The 20,102-nt window shown below is 36.5% G+C and overlaps 1 protein-coding gene across 1 annotated transcript in view; it reads left to right on the top strand.

Annotated features, from left to right (window-relative positions):
* LOC126457920 (zinc transporter ZIP10) overlaps positions 1-17,114 on the top strand; it is a 304,826-nt gene extending 287,712 nt beyond the window's left edge. Inside the window, exons 5-10 of the mRNA XM_050094614.1 lie at positions 1,281-1,450; positions 1,537-1,641; positions 1,763-1,835; positions 8,841-9,116; positions 10,552-10,739; positions 15,236-17,114. Coding sequence (XP_049950571.1) covers positions 1,281-1,450; positions 1,537-1,641; positions 1,763-1,835; positions 8,841-9,116; positions 10,552-10,739; positions 15,236-15,376 — 953 coding nt within the window. The 3' untranslated portion in view covers positions 15,377-17,114. The remainder of the gene's footprint in view (positions 1-1,280; positions 1,451-1,536; positions 1,642-1,762; positions 1,836-8,840; positions 9,117-10,551; positions 10,740-15,235) is intronic.
* Positions 17,115-20,102: the final 2,988 nt, after the last annotated feature.

Raw genomic sequence — 20,102 nt, 5'->3', positions numbered from 1 at the left:
AGAAAAATTTCGATACAACATTTTTATCCAAGGGAAAAATTGCTAGTCCATATATTGAAGAACTGTCAGAATTATACATGACTCTTTTAACAGAATATTTTTCCTTTATGTCACATACAAGTTTTCCTTTTTAGTTACATACTTTGAAAATTTTGACCATGTTCATAAATTTTCAACTACTTTTGTGGCAAATTTTGTAAAATTTAACTACTTCCTAGTGAGTTTTCTTCACATATAACACGCAACTAACGCAGTTAAATAGTATGTCATGTTTAACACAAAAGCATAAAATTAGGTGATGTTTTTGCATTTCTGTTCCACTTTTTCCAATTGACAGTGAAGTAATTCATAAATTACTGAATTAATGAGTTCCATTACTAAATTAAAAATTATAACAAATTATATATTTTCATTCTTTCCACTCCATTTCATAGAAAGCACATTTTTATTGAAGCTAGAAGAATAGAATAAGTCTTGTCCTTCCTGTTCAACTAAAAGCTCTCAAACAGCTTATGAATCACCTTAAACAGACACAGATTGTTTCCTTTAACATGTAGTGCTGGAATGTTAGAAATATATTCCTGTTACAGAGAAATGTCTTTGTAGCATTTATTTTAACAGAAAAAAACAACCCATTTTAGCAAACACTAGATTTAGTTTTATTTTCAAGGGTCAGGCTAACAGCCCAAGGAAAGGCAACTTCTGTCTAAGGGTGGAAGGGAGGGCACCAAATCACATGTCACTTGCATGGAAATATGTTTCTGAACCAGCCTTACATAAACTCATATACAAACTATTTACATTACCACAAAGGGTAGTAAGTCTGTAAGAATGTAGACCACTTTTGATAATTATCCACTCAAAATGTAAGAAAGGTTATGAGGCAAAAAAGCCATATTATAAGATATTCCTTCAATGCAAGTGTAAATGAATGCTTTATAAAATTTATATACTGGTAAATATTCTAGATACCTTAATTCTCAAGTGTTTCAGATCATAAGTTTTCAGTGAGTATGATGATACTGAGATGTTAGCACACTTGCTGAAATATAATCTCATTTTGAAACAAACATAAAAGTGAGGCAGGAAGTAGTGTTTTCTTCTGTATTTATTCAACTTTTTGTTTAGTTTCTATTTTTGTGTATTATGTGTTATTGCATATTTTGATTTAAAGTTGATATTTGCAGTGTTTGAGGAAGACTGCTGTACCCAATTTGTGCAGTTTGTTAACTTTAGGAGATAGATGCTTATATGCATATATGCATACATTTTTGTTGCAGCATGGTTGTATGCCACTTTGAGCATTGCCATTATAAGTGTGAGTGGCATAATAGGACTCATTGTGGTGCCTTTAGCAAGCAAGGCATATTATCATCAGGTGCTGAGCTTCCTGATTGCAACAGCAGTGGGAACTCTTTGTGGTGATGCATTGTTACACATGCTTCCACATGTATGTACCGTGTAGTTCAAAACATACAATTTTCTTCATTAGTAGGTAATTAGAGCAATATTTAACAGTGTCTTCAATTGCTGCAGGCATTAAGTGTTGGTGATGACCATGTGGCTCATGCATTTCACAGTCTAGTTGTATTTGGAGCCATGATGTTTTTCTACTGCATGGAAACTGTTCTGCGGATACATGTAAGTAGGTCTTTTGAATGACAGATATTAAAAAATATATTTTGCCTGACATATGTTTTGATGATTATTCAGTGATTTAATGCCAGATTATAAAGATTTAACACTACACTTAAAATTTTAGCGAGCAAACAGCTACAAGAAAGAAATTGCCACCAAAGATTTGGACGTGCAGCAGAAAATAATTAATTCTGGTGGTAAGTTAAAATTTCATGTCTTTTTATTTTGTTCACTTATGGATAGCAGTCTTTCCCTTTCCATCATTTGATAAATATGCATTCACTATTGTGGAACTGTTTCCTTGTTTTGCAAATTGTACAGCATTTAAATGGTCATCAGCTATGATTGTAGAACTTAACCCTTTTAGTGCCAAATACGATCTGATCGTGATCCAGATTTTCGGCGAAAAATGCCAGTAACGATCTGATCGTGATGCCTTTCTCATTCCCTAGGAAATACTAACAACTTTGCCTTCAAGCGCGGAAAAAATGAATGAGAAAGGCATCACGATCAGATCGTTACTGGCATTTTTCGCCGAAAATCTGGATCACGATCAGATCGTATTTGGCACTAAAAGGGTTAAGGCATACAGGACGGTGTATATGAGGTCTGTTCAAAAAATTCTAGAAAATTCATAATTTTGCATCAATGGTGAGTTGGAGTGAAATGCGGTTAGCATCCCTGCACATGCTTAGGTTCACTGTGTAGCTGCTGGAAGTTTCATTGTTATATGTCTGTTAGTTATTGTTCACTGCTATATTGAGTTGAATATTGTGTCGCACAGCTTACGAATTTAGAGATGGCAGAGTTAGAGAAGCAACATGTCTGCATTAAATTTTGCATGAAACTCAAGAAAAACTCTATGGACACACTCTAAACGATACAGAAAGCCTATGATGATGAATGCTTAAGCTGAACTTGGTGTTACAAGTGGTTCACATATTTTAAAAATGGCCAGATAGAAGTTAAAGATGACCCTCATTCAGCACGCCCTTCAACGTCTAGTGATGACTCATGTCAAGGACATCAATGAAATTGTGTGTGCCAATTAAAGACTGACTGTCTGAGAGATTGGAGAAGAATGTAACATTCCAATTTGAACATGTCATAAAATCTTCACACAGCATCTTGTGATGCATCATGCTGCCACCAAGTTCATCCCGTGCCTCATGAGTCAAGACCAGAAAGACCTCCGCCTCACAACTCGTGAAGGGCTTTTGGATCACGCAAATAAGAACAAGATGTTACTTAAGAGAATTGTAACTGGTGATGAGACATGGGTCTACAGCTATGATGTTGAGACCAAGGTCCCATCTTTGTAATGGGCCAGGAAAATTTCTCCAAGACCAAAAAAGCTTGTCAGGTCAGGTCAAATGTCAAAGTAATACTGATAGTTTTCTTTGACTTTGAAATATTAGTTCATTATGAATTCATGACACAGGGACAAACTGTGAATCGATAGTACTATCAGGACATGTTATGATGACTGCAAGAAAACATGAAAAGGAAACTGCCTGAAATGTAGCAAGACAATTCACGGCTCTTGCATCATGAAAATGCACCTGAAAATTCATCCCTGTCGGTACTTGATTATTGCACAAAAATGAAATCACTGAGCTGCTTCATCTTCCATACCTCAAGACCTGACCCTGACCCCTGCAAGCTTTCTTTTTTTTCCAAAGTTGAAAACCCCACTGAAAAGATGAAGATTTGCAGCGATAGACAAGATAAAAGAAAATTAAGACAGTGCTTAACGCAATCCAGCCAGAGGCATACCAAGACTGCTTCTGGTAGAAGAAACGGTGTTGAGAGTGGGGTATCAATTGTGGAGGAGAGTATTTTGAAGGAGACCATGCACAAAAAGTAAAAGGTAACCATAGAAAAATTTTGTGGACAAAGTTTCGGGATTTTCTGAACAGACCTCTTACAAGTGAAAGCTATCAGTAACCTGTTAACTCATGTCACTGATGAATATTCAGTTAATAGTGAAAATATAACTTAGATCAGTTCATATTTTTGTAGAATATTTTTCACCACTTTTTTAATGTTTCTGTGTGTGTTGACAAATAGGATGAGGTAAAGAAATTTTGGAATATATTTTCTTTATGTCACCTTCTCCAATATCAGCTTAATGCTGTAGTGAAGTAGAAGACATGAAGCCAAATGCAAATTCAACACCTTGTTTTTTGTTAGCCATTGCTAATTGAGTCTCTCTCAATTACCTGTGACAAGTGTAAACAGGTCCATCAACCAATGACACTGCTCTACATTTTTGGGAAAATAAGTCCAATTGTGATACAAAAAGGGGAAAGTTTATACTAACAGTTTTTCACTTCCTGCTGTTTCATTATTCTGCTTATCTCTTACCATATCTGTCAGTTAAATAAAACAATAAATACTTCCAGGTGTAGTGGTCAGATTCCAAACATTGGATTTCTAAAGTAATTTTTCAATTTGTTTCCTTCCTTGCAAAAATTTTTGGAGTTAGGTTTTCCTGTTATTGGAACCTTTGGCTGCAACTACTCGGTAAGGTGAATAGGGAAGAGGAAGGATAGGAGAAGGAATATACACACACATCCCTGACAAATGGAGCAATACATTAAGAAATTGGAGTAAGAGTGAGCTACAGTGAATAACAGAGTCACAAAATTAATATTCTGATAATAAAAGCAAGAGAAAATTAACTAGTTTATATGCACATTTTGCACGGTGAGATGAAAAAATAAACAAACGTTGATGAATCAGTAAAACAGGTGGCAGATTGATGAGGACATGATATCCATTAGAGTCTGAAATGTTATCATTAAATATAAAAAAAGAAATAAAATTCTTAAAGTAAGGGAAAGGCAACCAAAGGGCAACTCCTCACCTACAGCGGATCAATGCATGGAGCACAGTAACACATAATAGACAACAGCATGCACATTTGCTTTAAATAAGAACTAGGTCTTTTCCAGCAACAGTACACACATTCATACACACAACCACACGGACACCCAAATGCACACTCCCATGGTTGTGTGAGTGAATATGTGTACTTTTGCTGCCCTTGGCCATGGGAGTATGCATTTGAGTGGCTGTGTATGTGAATGTGTGTACTATACCAGGAAAAAGAGCTAGTGCTTGAAAGCAAGTGTGAATGCTGTTTTCTGTTGTGTGTTACTGTGCTCCACACATGAATCCACTATAGGTGAGTGGTTGTCTTTCCCTTATTTTACATATTGCTCCAACCAGGAATTTCCATTATTGTTATAAAGTTCTTAAAGAATATAGGATGGGGAAAGGAATGGGAGAGTATGGCAGTGAGAGTGTGCATATATTCTAATGAGTTAATGCAGAATCGATTTATGCTGGAAAAAAATTAATTCCAACTTTGACCACCAGGTGCATATCTAGTGCTGTGAATGTAAGAAAGACATCTAGAAATGTTTCCATTTTCCCTAGCGGTAGACAAATTGTTCTCTGTGTCAAATGATATTGTTATCCATTTTTGGCCTCCATATTTTGTATTCTACTTGTGTAACGTCTGTTATTCATTATCACATCTTGATGTTGTTACCCATTTTTGACCTTCATATTTTGTATTCTACTTGTTTAACGTGTGTTATGCATTAGCACACATTGTTTATGTGTGGCTATAAGTGTCATATTTCCTGAAATAGGTACTGAAAATAATCCTGAAATAGGTATTGAAAAATATCTGCAGCCGATAAAAGAGTACCAATAGTGGCAAGCCTTTTCCTTATCCTAAATGATAAATTTAAAAATTAATAATAATGAAAATAGATTACCATTATACTTTATAAGAATAGCAGGCTATTCATAAATGAAGGGGGTCAGAGAAGAAAATTTCATATCATCAGAACTATTTGTAACAGCTCTAAAGAATACATAAACTGTGTAAATGAGACAGTGTATTCTAACGGCACATATCTGAATCACAGGCATTTTGTAGCTGACATTGTACTGTTCACTTCTAATGAACATAAACTTCAACAATAAAATGGAACAGTTTAACACAACAATTTTGAGACCAGGACAGGAAGTTGTTATAATACAATTAAAATTAAGTACAATTAACAGATCAAAAATGAAATATAAAAAATATCAGTGTAGCAGTAGAACCATTTTAAAATTGAAACTTGGTCATGAATAAAGAAAGATGCATATTGGAATTGCAAACAAAGAGAAAAATAATGAAATATATAGTCTGTCAGTAATCTGATGAGAGAGCAGCAGAGTCCTCACTCTGCACCCAAATACATCACAAGGAACAATTACAGTATGTTTCATAATATTATACTGGGCCCTTCTCCCTTTTAAACGAATGGCGAGGCAGTGTCCAGACATGCATGGAAGTGTATATTTTCCACTAAATGTTTTAATATTACACACAATACAGAAATTAGTAACGAATGAAGCTAACACAATAAACACACATCAGAAAAATTTAGGCAAATCACCACATGCTGCTATGCGTTGCTGGATGAGAAACTGATTTTTTGTCATCTTGTACAGCAAATACGTCATTCATCCACAAAAGGCCACTTTTCCCATGAGCACCGTTTGTTCTTCAGTCTGCCAACAAACTATATCACGGAACACACTATCATGGGAGATGTGATTACAACTGTAATGAAAACAAAATTGAAATGTTTGGAAAAGGTAGCCAGGTGAACTTTCAAAATATCTAAATGGAGCTGTATCAGTGCTCTTCATCAGCTCCTTCTACTGGAATTTGAAGGACGCTATTTTGTTAACTGTCTCAATCTTTCTGCTACATTTGGTACCAAAATCTCCCGTATATGTTTCAAAATAAGACACTGAGCTCTTATTAAGAGTGTTCCTGACATAAAAGAAAGTGAGATGAAATGATGTGTTACATATGTGATCTTTTTCCCATTCCCATTAAATACTTTAAAGCACTCTAGGTTAAACAGTTTCACTTCAATCCTTAGATGGCAGAAATCTTCTAAAATCAGAAGTCTTCGGTCAGATGGCATATTTGCTTCAACATCACCTCACCAGCCTTTGAGATTCTTGAATGCTGTAGCAAAGTAATAGCAAAAACTCTGTTTTTGAACATGAGCTTACTGTGTAGGCAGCAGTATGAACCAAGTGCACTTTTGACATATGACCGATGTCAAGTATCGACATCAGTAGTCATTTCTTTATGATGCATCTTGGATGGGATGACAAGAGTGTGTGTTTACAATCTCAGGCCAAGGGAAAGACTTCTTCTCAAAGGCAGAACAGAGGAACGTAACTCTCCTAGCTAATTCTTCAATCGTCTTTATTTTTTAACCCCCTCTTCCCCTCTCCGCTTAGTTTTTGCACATCTCTGTGTGCACCTTGGGTATGACCCTGCTGATGCATCAATGATGATGGTATCTGCTATCTGGAGATATACTTTGAAGCAATATTTTATAGAAGATGAACTTCTCTGAAGTAACAGATCTCTCAGACCAGTGGGCCCATGAACATAGATAATAATGTAATAATAGTCACCTTTCTGCACAGTTGTTGTTTATTTGAATGGAGAGATGTACAACTTTGCACTGAATGATAGTGTTGTCGATTACAGATCTCAGCATGTTGTTTTGAAAACCATAACTGCTGAATGATGATATTGTGCACCGCAAGTATTTTCAGATTAGTCCTCCTGGAAACTGCAGAAACAAACACCTTTAAGTGTTTCTAGATAATTCCTCATGGAAACTGCAGGGACAAACACCTTTGTGTTGTATTCCAAAAAGACAATGTCCAATGTTCTTTCCCAGTAAAGTAGATGTAGCTTTGTTCTCAGCCTGTCAATGTTTTAGACATATTGACTGTTGAATGTGAGTGAGATTTGCTTCATTATTATCCTCCAGTACTTGGTATTCATAAACTGAGCTTATAAGAAAGCAGTCTGACAGGCAGTACTCTAGGAACCCATCCATTCTCCATTTCAGTTGATACTATAAAAAATGGAAGGTGCATCCTTGGCTCATCATGGCTTCATCAACTACAAAATTTGCTGTCAATAATTTAATTTGAAACTTTGCTTCATAAGTATAATGCTACATATCCCCTACTATCAAAAAATGTTTGTAGATGTACAGAAAGTAATTATCCTACTTTGAACTAACTATTCTAGTGTTGTCAATGTCTACATAATTTCGTAAGTGCGGAAACATTATACTAGCAGATAAATGTTACTTATCTTGCTATGGTTGTCTCATTGTCTAATGTGTAGGTTCCTTTTTATGCTTGTCATTTAGTAGTCCCAAGATATTTGTTTCAGTACAATTTGCTGGAATATTGTTGCTTTTTGACATCATTAGCATTTATTCATAAATTTTTGACACTTTCTACAACATCACTCATTAAGTAAGTGCATTGTGCAACATTTCAATACAACATAAAAAACTTGATAGTTGCATTGACCAATCTCGACAACAACTGAAACTGTTATGGCGCTTTAGTGCCTAAAATTTTTGTAAGTATTTTGTACATAGCTTCCACATCCTTCTAGAACAAGATGTAGTTCAAATGAATTTTCTTATGACTATCTTAATTGAAATTACTTTTCAGGTATAATTAATAAAATTTTTCCTGTAAATAATTATTTATGTGAAGATTTATGTGCCTAATAACAAAGGTTGCAAATTTTTATTAGATGCAAACTTATCAGCTTCCTGTCTTCGTACAATTGTCAGTTGAATTATGATAGAAAAATTAAAGAAAACTAAAGCATAATAATATTAGTTTCACTTAAAGTGGTTTTTGACTCATTTAACAGTTGTGTAACTCATTTTCACGGTTCAAGATCAATTTTGCTAAATGGACTGATATGAAATAAAATTAAGTTATCAGAAAAATAGTGTTTTGGTGATAAATTACATGCAAAATTATCTTTAAATGTTGAATATATATATAATTTAAGTAAAAAAATTAAGTCACACCAAAATGTATACGGAATCAAACATTTCAGTTGAAGTCGAAAGGTCTGAGAAGCCAAGATTCATTATGTAAAACAATTAAATGTAATTGTCTTTCATGTTTGCTTCGTGCAGTTAAACTTTTGAGATGAGAAAGGAGAGTGCACTTACCAAGCCTCACCGCAAAATTACAGGGTCACCAAGCACAAAAATTGTAACTGTGATAGAAATACAGCAAGTATAAAAAAGTGGTAACTGAGAACATTTTGACCATTGCAGAGACTGGAAGCAATCTGGAGGTTGGCATCATCATGCAGGGCCCAGAGAGAAAAAACAGCTTCAGCCGAAAGCACACTCACAGCCATGGACTGTCCACCAGCATAGCTGGCAGCCATGACCATGATGTTTCATCTGTAGCATGGGTAGTGATTGTGGGTGACGGACTACACAATCTAACTGATGGTCTTGCCATTGGAACAGCATTTGCCGGAAGCACAGCTGCAGGCTTGGCTACTGCAATAGCTGTTTTCTTTCATGAATTGCCTCACGAATTGGGTAAGTGTTCACCTTCTTCTTTCAGGAAAGTGATATCCATAAATTTGTAAGAGCCTCTGTAACTGAGCCATCACAGGCATCATCATTGGTTTGTAGTGATATTTCTCAACTTCTGCCAGTAGTAGTATGTTCACATTTGTCAGTAGCTTTTGGAATTATTAACAGTAAAGCAAAAGCTTACAAAAAAAAAAAAAAAAGTATGATGGAGAAATATTAGCTGCATAAGAAACATAAATAGTAGAAAACCATAACATGAAATAGAATAAATCTGTCAGAGTTAATTTCTTAATCAAACAATGGAAAATCCAGGATGGAATGTAACAATACGATAGAAAGAAAGTTGCTACTCACCATATAGCGGAGATGCTGAGTCACGATAGGCACAATAAAAAGATTCACACAATCATAGCTTTCAGACATTAAAGCCTTTGTCTCTCTCTCACACACACACACACACACACACACACACACACACACACACACACACACACACACACACACACACATATATATGAATGAGGACATCATTAATGATAGACTGACATCTCCTGAACTTATGTGGGAATTGACTAAGGAACACACTAAATCCTCAAGCCTAGGCAAGGTGAGTTGACATCTGTTCGAAGATCATCGCATGCACTTAGTCAGTGAATCACTTATGTAACTACTTGGATGCAGAGTCATATAAGCTCTGAAGATGAGAAAAATTACTTGTCCATGAGTCTACAATGGTCCTATCTCCCATATTAAGTGGAGGAGATCCATGGCAATTTATTTATCGTTTTCTGCAAAGTGTAAAAACATGCTTTCAACACATGTTGGCAAGCCTGTGGCATGAGCAATGCACAGCATGAGTCCCTCATTAAAATGCAAATAGTGCTTTAAGTTCATTATCAATGAAACTGTAGTCACAGCTGCTTTCTCTGTGACTGTTCTGTAGCAGCACAAAGCTGAAGCTTGGCTAGAAATGTCAGTACTCAACTCTGTCCTGGTAATATACATCTCCTGAGCTTGTCTGCAGAGATTCATCCTTTATTACAAATTTACGGGACACCTCGGAGCTCTTTTTGATCTTTTTTAAGTTACTATAGAGCATGGTGAGGCCTATATTTCTACTGATGATGAAAGCTGGCTGTGTACTTAAGCTCCTACAAGCAAATATGCAAACATATTCCTACAGAAAAACTCGTATTGTTATTGTAAACTGAGAAACTAGTTTCCAGTTTTTCTTTTCTGTAAATCATCAAACCTCAAAATTTGCTGACAAAATAAAACAATTAGAGAGACATTCTAAAGAGATTTTAAATGACTTTAAGCATCTTTTAATTTCTTTCTCATGGTACAACTTCTGTCATAGAAAGTTCATATTTGTCTGATTAGTGTGTTGTCATTTCAGTGTATTGTGCTTAACTTCAAAAAGTCTTTCTCATTGCAGGTGATTTTGCAGTGCTACTGCAGTCAGGCATGAGCATTCGTCGTGCAGTGGTTTACAATATTCTTTCTTCAGTGCTTAGCTTTTTGGGCATGGCGTGTGGACTTTGGGTGGGTGAATATGAGGATGCTGCCATGTGGATATACTCTGCCACTGCTGGTTCATTCCTGTATATAGCTTTAGTAGATCTTGTAAGTATTACTTTTAGAAGTAACTTAGATAGAAATAACACATAAGGGTTTTTTAATATATTTATAATACTCCATTAAATGCTTCACAGCACTGTGATAGCTAAGCTATTAGAGTAAGCTGAAAACAGCAGTTAGAAAAAAGAAAGAAACAATGTAGGAGAAAATTGATAGGAACACGGCGGCAGGCTGTAATGATAAAAATGATAATTGTTTTGGCAAAACTTACACAACTGGTGGAGCAAATGGACATAAATACCATAAATTAAGTTCTTTTCATACAGTCTTCCATCACATTTTGACTCCAGTCTTGAAATGTGAGATATCCTTTAATGAATTAATTTGTATGTGTCAAAGGGTCCAGATTTGAGTTCCAGTCCAGCAAACAGTTCTTTTAGGAAGTGTGGTATTGTACCACCAACTTTGCAGGGCTTGAGTTGAGTTCTGCCTCTTACAGGAATAAAATTAAAATTACAAAGTGGGAATATCGCATGCAGTTTGTCTCCATATTTGGTACTTTATCCTCTCCTGGCTCAAAACTGAAAAAAATGTTATACCAAAGAGATTACAGTATGGAACCTATATTGACAGGTACTAATAATTACTGGCACTTTTCTTTGGCTTAATCCCCATAACAATAGAGAAATACCATTCAAGCACAAATTTTTGATTTCTACTGGCAGCATACAGTTCAGGTTCAATTAGTGACTACAGTATGTGTTATGAAACAAATATTGAATTGTTTCTTACAGTTTTATAGTTTTTTTTCTGATTGGCATAATCTGCTAATTCTATGATTTAACATGCCCTGTCATAGTCTATAGGCACTACCACTGCCTTCTTGCATTCAACTTTTGTTCACAAGAAACATAAAGAATCACCAGTAAAGAAAGAACTCTTGAATGTAAATGGTTCAACACCCAATTTGCACAGCATCTTGAATATATATTTTATACCATATGAATGAATCTGCTTTAAAAAAAGCCAAAGTCATTTCCAAACACAAGCTTTTCAGCGGATTTCATTGATACAATATTTTCAATTTACCATCGAAGTAGAATATTCATTCTGAAGTGTCAGTTTTTCACTATTTTTCATCTTTTCCAGAACTCCATGAAACAAAACATCAGAATGAAGCTGACAATCAGAAGATAATACAATAATAATATGTCAAAGTCACAGCTGTGCATGTGTCATTTCATAGTTTAACTTTTAAAGTTACTTTACATTCATCACTAGTTTGTGGTAGTGGTGGTAGCGGAGGAGGAGGAATTGTCGTCTTTTAATTTATAGAGTACAGACTGGGGTGTCTACACATTCACTAGCAGTGGAAATGATAACTAGAACTGCAATGTAATTTTGTAGGTTTTCTTCAAATATTGGCTTTAAGAAATAGACGGCCTAAACATCTGAGCACCAGCGACTACAAACAGACCTTACATTTTTAGCAGTGGCAGTAATGATACAGGGATTGGCAACTTCAGTTTTATAGCTCCAGTAATTAAAAAATGCAATAAATCCATTTAGAAAGCTAGGAGAGATTCATTTCACTTGGCAGAGCAGATAAGCTTGCATTAACATCTGACTTAAAAATGAATGTGCATCACTTAGCTCAAATGTGATGGACACTGAGAATCTCTGGGAAAAGTTTTAACTTATCATACATTGCGCTCTGGACAACTGTGTACTGACTAATTTTATTAAGGATAGGAAAGATGCATCTTGGTTCAATAGTATTCAGAACATGCTGATGAAACAGATTGTTGTAACTGTAGTTCAGAAAAGGGGTACTAAAATTCAGACAGGCAACCTTCTATAAGCAGAGCTACATGATGAGCCAAAATATTATGACCATATCCTTAACAGCATGTTTGTTCACTTTTGAAACACAATACAGAAGTGATTCTGCTGGCATGGATTCTACAGGTCCTGGTAGGTTTCCTCAAGTATGCAGTACCAAATGTCTCTGCACAGGTCGTGTAATTCCCATTAAACAGGCCGACAGTTTGAGGGCCTGAAACTGGCCCTGATAGTGGCCCACATGCGTCCATCAAGCTCAAGTCTGGCAAATTTGGTGCCCAAGCCATCAGTGTAAGTTCACTATCACGTCCGTCCAACCACTGTAGCATGATTCTGGTCTTGTGACATGGATAGTTATTGTACTGGAAGATACTGTCACCGTCGATGAAGGTATAGAGCATCTAGTAGTGCACACAGTCTGCTGTAATGTTCATATAGTTCACAGCTATTGTGTTGCCTTTGATTACTACCACAGGTTCCATGGAAGCTCAGGTGAATATCCTCCCATGGGCTGCTCCACTTGTGGTGGATGCATTTTTTGAGTGGCAGTTCAGGTGGATGATAGCCTATCCAGACAAGAGTATTAGCTTTGTGTAGCAAGAAACGTGATTCACTTGACAAGGCAACATGTTTCCATTGATTCACAGTCCACTCTTCATGATCCAATGCCCATTGCAATCATATCTGACGATGACATTGGATCAACATGCAAACACATAGGGGTCATCTTCTGTGGTTACCCCATGTTCAAAAACATATGCTAAACTGTGAGCTCCAAAACACTTGAACCTGCATTGCCATTGTACTCTTTCATCAGATCTGCCTCTCATCCCACCTCTCCTGCTTTGATACCAAATGAACAGTGGACCAGCTTCACCATTTCTCATATGCTCATTTCCAGGTGCTGGCCATTACAAACTGGCCATTGCCATAGTTACTTATGTCAGTGAATTTCCCCCATTTGTGATCTGTGCCATTAGAATGATTCTCCATTCATTTCTGTTCAACTTATATACATTCCTTACTGCATCCCATGCTCGCAATGCAAATCGAGTGACATTCAGTCTTGTGATGGTAGTACTGTTTGGCATTGGTCCCTTTCTGAGTTTGCATTTCTTACAAAACTTCCATGAAGTGAACAGTTCCAAGCAGCTGAAAAAAAACCACAGCTTATCCCATATATAATATCATCAGAAGAATGTATGAAAAATTACATATTTAAAACACTCAATGTCAGTTTGTTGCAGGATCCTCAAGCATAGTCTAATCTTAAACAGAATGAGTTTTCTGGAGGAGAAAAGCTTTTGTCGATAAATCACCATGGATATAGGAAGCACTGCTCATGCAGAAGACACTCTTTTTTTGGACACATCACAAAACATCCTGCACACTACGAATGCAGGTCAAGGGGAGATGCCATATTTCTGGAAAGGGTTCAACACTGTATCACACAGTACAATTTTATAAAAGCTTCAAGCATGCAGAACAGCTTCTCAAAGTGACTGGCTCCATGAGTTTTTGATTACACGAATAGAAACCAGTACATTCTCCTGGAAAGGACGTGTTCTTCAGAGCAAAAGGTAATGTCAGCATTGTCCCAGTGCGATAGTGCCACTCTTGTTCTCCACACAGATAAACAGCTTGTCAAATAGGATGAGTAACAATGAGTCTGTTCAATAATGATTTTGTTCTGTACAGAGAAAGTCATTTTGAATGACTGTAGGGGATTCTGGGTCACTTGACTAAAGTTCTATTTCCCATGATGAATGGCAGCTTGCATCATATGTGGGTAGATGTAAGATGGTTCAAATAAGTAAGACAAACATTCCTGTAATGCTTTGAAGACAGAATTAATCATCTGCTGATTGATTCAGTCACATTAATTAAATACCAAGGTGTAATGCTGCAAAGCAAGTTAAAGTGTAACAAGCACATAGTGTCAAAAGTAGGAAAGGCAAACTGGAAGCTTTAGTGCATCAGGAGAACTCTGGGAGAGCTTACTACACCTATACAGGAGACTGGACTTATGCAACCCATTATTGACTATTGTAATGTTTGAGATCATCATCAGGTGAGACTAAAGGAAGATAGTGAAGCATTTCACAGGTTTGCTGGGTCCAAAGCCGAGGTCCTAGGTATAATTTTCTGCCCAATGTTTCATGTCTTACTACGATAGGTTATACAGAGAGGTACTTAAATTCTCTGACATAAACTTATTCAGACGAAAAAAGAACATTTTTCCATCTGAACAAAGAGGTTTTAATGATCATCAGTGTTTGGTTTTGAGTACACACAGTATTAGATCATAATCAAGTATGAAACATAATTTACATAATTTTTATGGGATATATCCTTCTCATGCTACTCAAACTAAAATATGAATATCACAAGAGTTAACTTTTGTGGTACTGCCTTGATTTAAGGAACAATGGACATGACAGTTTTGCTAACACTCACAACTTCTGCTATTTTCATGCTTATTATGACCGAAAAAAATCATGTCACCAAGAAAGTAAATGCCATTAATGGTGTGCCTTTGGGTATTCTGCCAAATTTTTGTGTCCATTTTATGCAGTGCGTAATCAGTTGCACTGAGATCATAAGTAAATACCATCTCTGAATTCTTGCACAGTAAGGTTATGCTGTCTTCAAATCTGTCTCCTTTCATGTGTAACAAATGTGTGTGTTTATTGTTGCAGTTGCCGGAAATGAATTCCAGCTGTGAAGACCCTCCTACCATCAAGGATCTTATCATTCATATTTTGGGTATTGCTGTCGGTGGTGCAATAATGCTTATTATAGCTCTGTACGAGGAGAAGCTGGGAACACTTTTCAATTGAGTTCCTTGACTGAAAGAGCAGTGTAAGAAAGGTGACATACTCTATCTTCAGTCTTCTTCATTTTACTTTCATCCAACTTACTCACATGTGTGTATAAAAAAACTGATTGGAGACAGAGCACTTTTCATCACTTACACAATTCTAAAATAATTGCTGATAACAGCTCAGCATACCAACCAAACGTTTCTGTACATGTCCTCAATCATGGTTTTGAGGATACATTGAACTATGTTATATAAATTGTTTGTAAATATTAAAGAAGTACTGTGATAAAATGTAATATAAGATGTTATTTCCTCTGTTATGTGTGTTTTGGAACATTGGCTGTGTTCAATACTTCCGTGTGCAGTTGATTCATTAATTTCTTGTTTAAATGCTTACAAACAAACTTAAATTTTTGAAATTCTTCATTGCATTAAATTTTGTATCTTCTCTGATGAAGCAGTAAATTAAAAAAAATATTAGTGTCTTCAGTGTACGGTAATTCTACAGATTTATTTTTCTTTTTATTATGATTTGGGTACCTGAATTGTACAGTTATTTTTTGTTTTTCACTTGATTTAATGCTCACAGAAATAGGGTCAGTTCAGTCAGCTGTGTGTTATCAATGTGACCACATTGTGTGTTTTACATATGAATTTCTGTTACTTGGATTATCTCATTATATTTAATTTTTCATAATTCATTTCTTAGGCTGCGCTAAACAACTTTAGAGATGAAATTTCCTGTTAGTTTAAAACATACATCTCTTCTCAAAGACCTGCACCAAATTAGAGTGAGAAAAATGCTGTACACACTTTTGTAATTGAAGAGTGGAAAAGGAAACTGTTGTGTCAAACCTGACATTTTCCAGGAGAGTGAAAAAAGCAATGTACATAACTGATACGGTATTATGATAAATCAGAATTATATGTTCATCATATCACAGCAAAAAATTAGACAAATTAAAAAATAATACTTTATTAAGAACATTTTAAGTGCCATACCAGGAAACTGAATGATTCTCACTGTCAAAACACAGTTTGCACAAGTTTCTTCCTGCAAAGAAGAAAACATCACCCAACCATTGTTAATAATGCTATTTATTTACACAAATAGTGCTAACAAGTTCTATCTTCAGACGAGTGTTCATGTTTATATTACATTAGTTGCTGGTTGTTTCTTCCGATGACAACTGTAAACAACATCAGATGTAATATAAATGTGAACAGCTGTCTGAAGGTGAACCTGTCACTTTGAAACTGGTAATGACACTCTTTGTCTAAATAAATAGCATTATTAACAGTGGGTGTTTTCTGTTCTTTTTCTTTGGAAGAAACAACATGTATTAAACTTAGGAACTCCAGCACAGTTTGGCCTGAAGTCCCTGAATGGTTTGGCATCTATCTCAAATCTAGGAACATGTAACAGATAACCAAGAATGCTAACACTGAAAAACCATTTTGTGAAAAAATGGCACTTAAAATATTTTCCATTTCTACTCTTCATCTGATTTCATATCTTTTGTTTACATTTTAAGAACACAGAAACTGAGTGAATCTGCTGTCCATGTTGTACATTATATCACCTTTCTGAATGTTGTGTCTTACTTAGCTTCACACTATAATTCCCCTGCATATGTTATATACCAGAATATGGCCATATGTTCCTCCGTGTTCAACTGTATTGTATGTGACAATTTGTTTGCTACATGTTGTGAAGATTATATTTTTAAAGTTTCTCAGACATTGTAGAAATAAATATATTTCCTAAAAATTGTATACCCTTTTATTAAGAACTGTTTTCCTATACTCATTTCTCCTTCTGACAAACAAAAACTTGCTCATGAGTGATTTGTTTCAAACATTAATTGACTTCACATTCTTCATGCAGTCCACAAACAACATAAAGCTTGAATTAAGTAAACCATTGTGCTGATTAGTGTATTAGGGCCTCAGTAGCAAATACAGCCCAAAGAATCTTACAACATTTGAGCAGTTATTTGTATCTATATGCAGATTACACAAATCTGACTTCATCATAGCTATCATTATTTTATACTGCCTAGCAAAAAGAAAAAAGAAAAGGTACGGAGGACACAAAATTAAACTTCATAGGTTAAGTGAGAAGGTATATGATGATATTTCAGTGAATACACTATTGAGTCAAATTTAAAGAGAACTCAACTGTATGGGCCACTTATCGATGTGGCAATGCACACTCTCTGGGCTACATGCATGCACTAATTTGGTTGTGAAGGGTGTAATGAAGTCGTCATATTCTCTCCTGAATCAAGCTGCCCCACAACTGCAGTTACTTGTCTTTGATATTCTGGATACTTGCAGTGGGATGGAGCTGCTCCCACATGTGTTCTATCAGGTTGCTGGCCACAGGAGTACCTCAACATTACACAACTAGTCCACAGAGAACTGTGCCCTGCGTGCACAAGCATTATCCTGTTGAAAAATGGTTGTGGTAGTCAAATGTGGGTGACCAAGAACTTGACGACAAATGTGCCTGTCCCCACATTCCCATGCAATCCAACATCAGGCCATAGTTGCTTTTTTTTTTTTGCACAATTCAACCAGCCAGCAAAATAAAGACACACAATGAGGACCCTTTCAAGCTCTGTCAGGTGTTAACACTGTCTAACATGAGTATGTGGCATCTCCATGTCCCTCACAATTGTTTCTCGACATCTTACACTGTTCATGACCCTTATCTATCCTACCAGGCCTGGTAGCAACACTAAAAAAGAACAGTAATAATGTACTCTGGTAGCTCTTCTACCTGTGTTTCAACCAATGAACAATGTTGAAACCTGCCTGATTCAGTACACTCCTCCATCCAACAGTCACCCACCCCAACTATCCCCCAAATCACTCCTTCCTAACATTCCAGAATTTCTTAACCTTGAACCTTGCCTCACCAGGATTCCCAAATGCCTCAACATGTAAACTAACCTTACATCAGTGGAAAGAGCTGCAATCCATCACCTCAAAACTGATCAGAACCTTGTAATCTTACCTGCTAACGAAGGCTCCTCCACTGTTTCGAACAACAAGTATTACCTGGTGGAAGGACTCCTCCCGCTGTTAGCTGCAGCCAAGCGACTAGCGCGAGGTTTGGTGTTCTCGTAAAGATAAGTTATTTTAGATTATAAAACACATAGATTAGTACTGATTACGTGGTAAATAAGTGTATTAGTGTGCCGTTTAAGTGTACCATTAAAGGTTTCATTTCTCATTACGTAATATAGCAGAAAACGCGAAAAGAACGTACAGTCGTATTTTCTGTTTACGTTCTGCTGCAGCAAATCTATAGAATTTCGTTTAGTTGGTCCTTGCTCTCTCCAGCAATTTAACTTAGCGTACCTCTTCATTATTTAACTAGCATTTCCGGAAAGTAGCGTAAAGTTTAACTTGTTGTTTCAGAAACTTTGCACTTTTGTTTTTGTTTACACACAGTTGCGTATAGGCCAAATTTGTGTAACCATATTTTCGTGTTTATCTGTAATTTAACTGACTTATTCTTAATAAATTATTACGTTTATCATGAGTGAAAAGTGCTTGACTTGCCGTAGAATTGTTAGGTCGGGGCTTTGGTGTGATGGGTGCTGTAGTTTTTTCCATGTGGGTGACTGTAGTGGCGTGGGAATAGGGGAAGTAAATGAGACTCATCAGTGGTTTTGTAGGATTTGTAGTAGAGATAGGAAGATACTGGAACAGGAGGGGAAAATTGCTGCCCTTCAGGCTGAGTTAGACAAGGCCAGGGGAGATCTTGACAGGTTAAGGAGGGAGAAGGGTAAAGAGAGGTGGGAAGTGGCAACAGGCAACAGGAGGAACAGGCCTAGAACTTTGTCTGACAGCTTTATGGTGAATGTGGAAAATAGATTTGACCTGTTGCTTCAGTTAGAAGCTGGTGAGCCTCAAGCAGTTACAGGTGTAGACAGGGCACAACAAACTTTCAGCAGCAAATTGAAAAGTAAGAATGTAGGGAAATCAGTAAAGAGAAAGAAAGTGTTGTTGTTAGGTAGTTCCCATGGAAGAGGTGTTGGCCAACTCTTGCAGGATGAACTAGGATCAGAATACCAGGTCACCAATTTTTTTAAACCTAGTGCTGGTCTGGAGCAGGTGACAGAGGATTTAGGATCACTTTGCAAAGATTTCACTAAGGAAGACACCGTGGTTATAGTGGGTGGGGCAGGTAACAGTATTGACAGAGATCCTGGGTACAGCATAGAGTGTGACCTGGCGAAGATTGCATCAGCATCGAGGCATACCAGTGTTGAGTTTGTATCTGTTCTTGGGCGCCATGACCGACCTCATTTGAACTCTTCTGTCAAGAGAGTTAATTTGGAGCTGGAACGGCTGCTCATGTCGGGTGCGGGGTCACACATTGGTGTGGTTCATGTTGATTCTGTCAGTAGGTGGGATTATACTAGGCATGGCCTTCACCTCAACAGGAAGGGGAAGGGTAAATTGGCTGGGGAAATAGCAGGAAAGTTAAAGGGGGGAGGCACTGTCATGAGTGGTAAAATACCAGTGGTTATAGGATTCAGAAAAGACCCTTTTTTAGGGTAGGGAGGACAGAAAGAAAACAAATTTTAAGAGAGGTTAGAACTGAGACAAACCTTCAGTTTGAGAAAGAAATCAAAAAACATAATTCCAGCTTATTACATCAACATAAACAGCCATTGGTTAAGAATTTTCAACTGTCAGCAGATATTTTAACTCCATCCAATTTT

This window comes from Schistocerca serialis, chromosome 2 (genome assembly GCF_023864345.2).
Source record: "Schistocerca serialis cubense isolate TAMUIC-IGC-003099 chromosome 2, iqSchSeri2.2, whole genome shotgun sequence".
Lineage (NCBI taxonomy): Eukaryota > Metazoa > Arthropoda > Insecta > Orthoptera > Acrididae > Schistocerca > Schistocerca serialis.
The sequence above is the reverse complement of the archived record's forward strand: the minus strand, read 5'-3'. Positions and strand labels throughout refer to the sequence as shown.